Genomic DNA, 8,082 nt, shown 5'->3' on the forward strand with positions numbered 1-8,082 from the left:
CCCCCTTCAGTTTATGATTGGCTGACTGGACATTTCCCGTGTATCAGGATGGGACCAGGAAATAGAGACCAGCGGGGACTGGAGAAACGGCAGGCTAAGGGCAGCAGAGGATCGGTAATGGCACGGCCTTAGGCCTTTTTCACACATTTTTGTCTGTTTTGTTTTGCAAATAAATGACCTTTTTCAGTCATGCAGTGGTCTTTTTTTATCCATTTGTACTGTAAAAAGAGCTTCTTTTGTGCAGGAAAAAAACCCGCCACTTGTGAACATAGACAAACTGTCCATTGTAGTGGCTTTCAGACTTAACAAAAATTTGAACTACCCTTTGGCTTATTCCCAATGAAATCAGGTTGTTCATGCCCCTCCCCAATAAAGTGGATCAGTCGCTGGTCATTTTAGCCTACCCAAATATCACACATTAACAGTCATGAAATGTTAATTTAAAATCTTTTTTATTCTTATAATACAAATTTGGTATAATCGTTCTAGCACCATATAAAACGTTTGTTTTATTTTTATAAAAAAAAAAAAAAAAATTGCATTTTGGTCAGTAATTAGTAGCAACATATTTAATCACGGAACAAGATAAAACAGTTGTCTGTGGTCTGTTCAATAAGAGGCAGCAGAGCCAATCACAGTACTAGCTTTCCAGATCACGTAGCAACAATGAATTCATTAAAAAAACTGCATCCGATAAAAGAGAAATGATCATTGTTTTTTTGGTTTAATTTTTTTTTCTTTTTACTTTATTTTTTTTTGTTTAGATTAGCACAGTAGTTTAAATTTTACTTCCCATCCTGGATATCCAAAGAAGTTAATAGCCCATGTACTCATTCCCGATCAATTTAAAAAGGCTCAGCGATCAGACGACACATGATAACACTCGTTTGTCATTGATCTTGCAAAAGGTGGTTGTGCTTTGCCAATAATGTAAGGGGTTTTATATGAACTGTTGCATCTTGTTCATATGCCTATGTAAAAGGACCTTAAGTATCAGTATGGGTCAATAAACTACATAGTAGATGTCTCACCAACTGACACGTCTTTCTTTTTATGGTCACTAGGATTAATAAGGTTACATTATTAGGGGTCTATGTATACCCCCACTACGGTCCCTTTTTCTATGGAACTTGGTTTTGTGGGTCAAAGAGAGTGATAACTCCTTGAAGGACAGTTTTAACTCATATTGTTGTCGTTAGATCTTTGGAAAGGAAACCTATAGCTAAATCATTCATTTCATACATAACACTGTGTTGTTTTAAGGGTATATACACATTGGCCTTTACAGAGTCAAATGAGATCCAGGATTTTGGATGCCAGATTGTGAATGCAGCTTGTACATAGAACTTACTGATACCTGGTAGTACAAAATTCATTTTTAAGAAAGATTATTTAACTTTTTTGGGGTTTCCTGAGCAGCAAGATTTATAGAATAATGTCTTGATGGAAAATACTGGAGGCTCTTATTCCCAAATGTTTTTGTAATAAATATTTTAGCTATAGTTTTCCTACGTAAAGCTAGTGTTCTGTTTTATATTCGAGCACCATAAAAGGGGACAGAACTTGACAGCACTTTTTTTTTTTTGCTGGTCCTTTGGTTCTGTCTCTCTGTTTGTTACATATATTGCATTTGTTCACATACCGATTCATAAATAAATTGCAAGAAATGTACAGATACCTATCATTGTCCACAATAGAATGACCATATATTTTTTGGAACGTAAAGTCAACAGTTCCATTGGAGTGGATACGTTGACCTGAGGCCAACTCGTCTGATTTGATTTGGATACTGCTGAATGTATCAATGACTGCATCGGTGTTGGGTTGTTAACCATAATACTTGAAATTCTTATTGGGAAAAATTTGTCTTTTCTCTGGCACTGGATTATAATGTAATCCTGACACCTCGATCAGTAGTGTGTATTATGTACTTGCTGACACAGGCTCGTTACTAGTAGTAAGAATAATTGAATCATTACCGAACACATGAGTAAAATACATGCAAATTTAATACATAGAATATTAGGCAGAGAAACACCTATTCCTCTTCTACCTCGTTTATTATCTTTGGAATTTTTTTGTATGCCGTCTTGATGGCCAACATTGACATTTGAGGTTATGTTGTTGTGCTCCTTATCTATTATGTCCCCAAAACTCTTCTTTATTACTGTTAAGGAAGCCCCATTTTAGACTCAAAATACAATGAAACCTCTTTGAGGTCAATACCCAAATTTGCAGTGAAAAAATTCTCTTCTGAAGTGGGGTCTGTTGAAAGAAAAGGGATAAGTGAATTCAAATTCTGATCTAGATCAGGAGTTGACTTCTAAAAGATGTGGTCTTCTGGAGGAATTTTATTATACATAATAAGTTAACTCATTACATCACTTTTCAATCTAGGGAAGGTCAACACCTAAATTTGCTGTGAAAAAAGGTCTTTAGAAAAGGGGTCTTTTTGAAGAAGAGGAATTATGCCATTAAAACTCTGATCTAGATCAGAAGTTGATTTCTAAAAGATGTGGTCTTCTGGAGACGTTTCATTATACATATTAAGTTAACTCGCTACAGCACTGTTCGACCCAGATCAGGTCAACACCTAAATTTTCAGTGAAAAAGGGTCTTCTGAAGAGGGGTCTTTTCGAAGAAGAGTGTTAAGAGAATTAAAACTCGGATCTAGATCAGGAGTTGACTTCTAAAAGATGAGGTCTTCTGGAGACGTTTCATTATACAGATTAAGTTAACTCGTTAGAGCACGTTTTCGCCCCAGAAAATCAGGACTTTACCAGGCCTAGCCTTAACCAAACAAGACGGTCTTGACTACAGATTGAGCACCTAAAGACCCCTTTTGTGCAGATTAGTTAAGGGTGGGGTTACTTAGCTAACTCTCTATATACTAAACGACTCTATGTGTCAAAGCAAACACTGTAATTGTCAAAAGAATACTCTCAAAGAGTTTTTGAGAAGTCAAGACCAGAGAAAACATTTGGAAAAAAAGTCGTGGACCCAAAAGACTTGATAGTATATTGAGCAGTTATTGAATCCAACTAAAAGATTAACTATATTTTGAGAGATATCTAGATTTGTTATTACCATCAAGGTTAAGAGGATTAGGCATGGTTGACTTAAGTATTGATCAGAGTTAACTATGACAGTAGGGAACAGTATGAAGAAGTATAATTAAATATTTTTTCCTTTACCTTAATACACAGAGCCCATCTTTAAAGATTAATATGGAGTTTAAAAACTATACACAAAAATATACAGTACATTAACGTCAATGTGGTCAGTGACACCAGTTCCTCTTACGGTGAGCCTCTGGAGCAATTTCTGTTACTTGAGGTAGATGTCACTAACCTATTAAATCTCTGCAAATTTGGGGACTCTGATTAGATATACAACTGGTGTCACTGTCAGATTAGATACAGGAAACATTCAGTGTATGACTGATGGCTTCTGAAGGCAATCGGATCACCTTATTGCAGCAAGTTCTGTGACTGGGGCATCAAAGGAAACATCCTGATAGGACCATTACGCTCCAGTGCAAAACCAGGAGTGCTTCAGATTTTCGAGAGGGATAATCTTGTAGAGTGAGCAGAAGTAATTGCATATACCAAATGTGACCGCAGTACTGTACAGTGACCATCGTGCCGATGACTTTAAAATTAGGTTGCATGTTGTCCATCCAGGTCTTTGAAGCAATAACCACGTATGTTTAGTATTGTAACCCTACAAGTGTGGACCCTCGCTGGAAAAACACATCTAGAATCCCCTGCAGTTAACAAATCAAAAATATATAACATAAAAATAAAATCACATGGATGAATCTTTTTCAATCGGTGACCAATGGATTTTTTTTTTTAGTTTGTTTGCCGTGAAACTAAAGTTCCTTTTTCTGGAAGAGGAAATTTTTTTGGGGCAGTCTTTCATTTATGTTTTTCACTAGCCGTTAAAGCAGACTGGCCCAAGCTCAAAGCCAAACTTCTGACTGCTTTCTCCAAAATCGCTGACGGCAACGTCCCTGAGGGGTAGATTTTCCACCTTGTAGGTGTTGATCTCAAGCACAGTTTGCTCCACACCTTTACGATACTGTAATGAGAAGATGAAGCATTAGATATGATGACTGCTAAAGTTTCTGTTCACTGTTGTAATCGACAATATCTTATTTTAAGTTTTTGTACAAGAAACTGGTAAATCTAAAGACAGATTCAACAAATAGTTTAGTTAAGCTAAGAGTAATATGGCCCCTTGACTTTTGATTTTGGAAAGATACTAAAAGTTCTGATCATCATCAAGCTAACGTCTAAAGTCGATGTATTGTTCGAAGTTCTCCAAAGCAATCTTGTTTGAAAGAAATGTATGAAAATTTGTATTTTTTTCAACTTCATACATAGTAGTATTGATAGAATCCTAGAATGTTAGAGTTGGAGGGGACCTCCAGGGTCATCGTGTCCAACCCCCTGCTCAATGCTGGATTCACTAAACCATCTCAGACGGATGTCTGTCCAGCCTCTGTGTGAAGACTTCCATTGAAGGAGAACTCGCCACCTCTCGTGGCCGCCTGTTCCACTCATTGATCACCCTCACTGTCAAAAAGTTTCTTCTAATATCTAATCTGTATCTTCTCCCTTTCAGTTTCATCCCATTGTTTCTAATAGAATCATAGACTTTACAGTATTACAACTTTTCTTTTACTGTCAGAAAGCCATAACATAAATAAGAATCGAGGATGTTGGTGGGGTAGCATTTTATGACTTGTTTGACAGGTATAGTTCTAAATTTTGAGACGAGAAGGTGATTTTGTTAAAACTTTCTAAATAAAATCCTAATCTCGTAATCCCAATTGCGACATTTCATACTTACTTGACAGCCATCATATAACGCTTTTAGCTGTGGTGTTCGGCTATAGGAAAGCGTCTCTTCGTTGTCGGCCCTCAACTTTATAGACCGTTCATGGTTTCCCTTTGACAAATCAAACCATCCCACGGACTGCTGACAATGATAAGTGAAGGTTTGATGGCCTACAGCACTCAGTAGCTTTAGGAATGTCATCTGCACCACGTGGACGGGATTACTGTCCGCATCGATGTACTGGAACTGTGGGAATTGCGATGGACATTTGTACTTAATATGTAAAAGGTAGAGAAAGATCTGTGTAAAAAAATGTCAGGAATAGAAAAAAAAATTACCTTCTTTCCTCTTTTGAAAGTGCTGTACCAATCTCCTGGGGTCTCCTTGCTCCACGCTGCAACTTTAACCTGGTGAAACGAGAACAATAAAATCGGATAATAGAATCAAGAAGAAGATCTACAGAACAAAAAAAATTGAGCTTTAGATGCCACATCTTTATCAAGTTAGGACAAGTTCAGTTGCTAATCAAAAAAATACAGGGTCAGTTTCTATTTATTAGCCATTGGCAAAGTCAGCAGCACTCATGTGCCGTGTTATCTGTCAAGTGCAGTCACAGTGTCTTAAAATTTCAGGGCCATCTTAAAACCCTAACTTTTACCAACATGTAAAATGTACTGTAACAGCCTCATTGGAGGTGTGAAGCTATCCAAAACATTTTTTTTTTATTATATTTACCGACTCAAACTTTTTGTCAGGGTATAAGCAAGTTTCTCCACCAGCTGTAAAATTGCAGAAGACCTTAAAGGCGTCTCTATTACAACCTTGGTTTGGATCAATCCAGTATTCACCTAAGATGACAAAATTACACAAAATACCATATGTAACACTTTTTACAATTTTTCCTCCTTTTTCTGTTATCCTTACTAATACCCAAAAAACATCTAAATTCACTTTTATACTGTATTACTCCATATATATCCTCTTATTACTCCATATATCCTCCTATATCTCCTCCTATTACTCCATATATCCTCCCTATATCTCCTCCTATTACTCCATATATCCTCCCTATATCTCCTCCTATTGCTCCATATATCCTCCCTATATCTCCTTCTATTACTCCATATATCCTCCCTATATCTCCTCCTATTACTACATATATCCTCCTATATCTCCTCCTCTATTGCTCCATATATCCTCCCTATATCTCCTTCTATTACTCCATATATCCTCCCTATATCTCCTCCTATTACTACATATATCCTCCTATATCTCCTCCTATTGCTCCATATATCCTCCCTATATCTCCTCCTATTACTCCATATATCCTCCCTATATCTCCTCCTGTTACTCCATAATTCCTCCCTATATCTCCCCCTATTACTCCATATATCCTCCCTATATCTCCCCCTATTACTCCATATATCCTCCCTATATCTCCCCCTATTACTCCATATATCCCCTAACTATTACTCCATATATCCCCCTATATCTCCTACTACTCCATATATCCTCCCTATCTCTCCTCCTATTACTCCATATATCCTCCCTATAACTCCTCCTATTACTCCATATATCCTCCCTATATCTCCTCCTATTACTCCATGTATCATCCCCTATATCTCCTCCTATTACTCCATATATTCTCCCAATATCTCCTCCTATTACTCCATATATCCTCCCTATATCTCCTCCTATTACTCCATGTATCATCCCCTATATCTCCTCCTATTACTCCATATATCCTCCCTATATCTCCTCCTATTACTCCATATATCCTCCCTGTATCTCCTCCTATTACTCCATATATCCTCCCTATATCTCCTCCTATTACTCCATATATCCTCCCTATATCTCCTCCTGTTACTCCATATATCCTCCCTATATCTCCTCCTATTACTCCATATATCCTTCCTATATCTCCCCCTATTACTCCATATATCCTCCCTATATCTCCCCCTATTACTCCATATATCCCCCTATATCTCCTATTACTCCATATATCCTCCCTATATCTCCTCCTATTACTCCATATATCCTCCCTATCTCTCCTCCTATTACTCCATATATCCTCCCTATAACTCCTCCTATTACTCCATATATCCTCCCTATATCTCCTCCTATTACTCCATGTATCATCGCCTATATCTCCTCCTATTACTCCATATATTCTCCCAATATCTCCTCCTATTACTCCATATATCCTCCCTATATCTCCTCCTATTACTCCATGTATCATCCCCTATATCTCCTCCTATTACTCCATATATCCTCCCTATATCTCCTCCTATTACTCCATATATCCTCCCTGTATCTCCTCCTATTACTCCATATATCCTCCCTATATCTCCTCCTATTACTCCATATATCCACCCTATATCTCCTCCTGTTACTCCATAATTCCTCCCTATATCTCCTCCTATTACTCCATATATCCCACCTATATCTCCTCCTATTACTCCATATATCCTCCCTATATCTCCTCCTATTACTCCATATATCCTCCCTATATCTCCTCCTATTACTCCATATATCCTCCCTATATCTCCTCCTATTACTCCATGTATCATCCCCTATATCTCCTCCTATTACTCCATATATTCTCCCAATATCTCCTCCTATTACTCCATATATCCTCCCCTATATCTCCTCCTATTACTCCATATATCCTCCCTATATCTCCTCCTATTACTCCATATATCCTCCCTGTATCTCCTCCTATTACTCCATATATCCTCCCTATATCTCCTCCTATTACTCCATATATCCTCCCTATATCTCCTCCTGTTACTCCATAATTCCTCCCTATATCTCCTCCTATTACTCCATATATCCCACCTATATCTCCTCCTATTACTCCATATATCCTCCCTATATCTCCTCCTATTACTCCATATATCCTCCCTATATCTCCTCCTATTACTCCATATATCCTCCCTATATCTCCTCCTATTACTCCATATATCCTTCCTATATCTCCTCCTGTTACTCCATAATTCCTCCCTATATCTCCTCCTATTACTCCATATATCCTCCCTATATCTCCTCCTATTACTCCATATATCCTCCCTATATCTCCTCCTATTACTCCATATATCCTTCCTATATCTACTCCCATTACTCCATATATCCTCCCTATATCTCCTCCTATTACTCCATATATCCTCCCTATATCTCCTCCTATTACTCCATATATCCTCCCCTATATCTCCCCCATTACTCCATATATCCCACCTA

At 37.6% G+C, this 8,082-nt stretch overlaps 1 protein-coding gene across 1 annotated transcript in view; it reads right to left on the reverse strand.

The window, feature by feature from the left end:
- Positions 1-430: 430 nt before the first annotated feature.
- The window catches only part of COL5A3 (collagen type V alpha 3 chain), a 280,312-nt gene continuing 272,660 nt past the window's right edge, over positions 431-8,082 (reverse strand). The window contains 4 exon segments of the mRNA XM_073654124.1: positions 431-4,083; positions 4,858-5,091; positions 5,184-5,252; positions 5,581-5,693. Of these exon segments, the coding sequence (XP_073510225.1) occupies positions 3,937-4,083; positions 4,858-5,091; positions 5,184-5,252; positions 5,581-5,693 (563 nt within the window). The 3' untranslated portion in view covers positions 431-3,936.

This window comes from Phyllobates terribilis, unplaced genomic scaffold, assembly GCF_046119375.1.
Source record: "Phyllobates terribilis strain yellow unplaced genomic scaffold, ASM4611937v1 Scaffold_11__3_contigs__length_659146591, whole genome shotgun sequence".
Classification (NCBI taxonomy): domain Eukaryota; kingdom Metazoa; phylum Chordata; class Amphibia; order Anura; family Dendrobatidae; genus Phyllobates; species Phyllobates terribilis.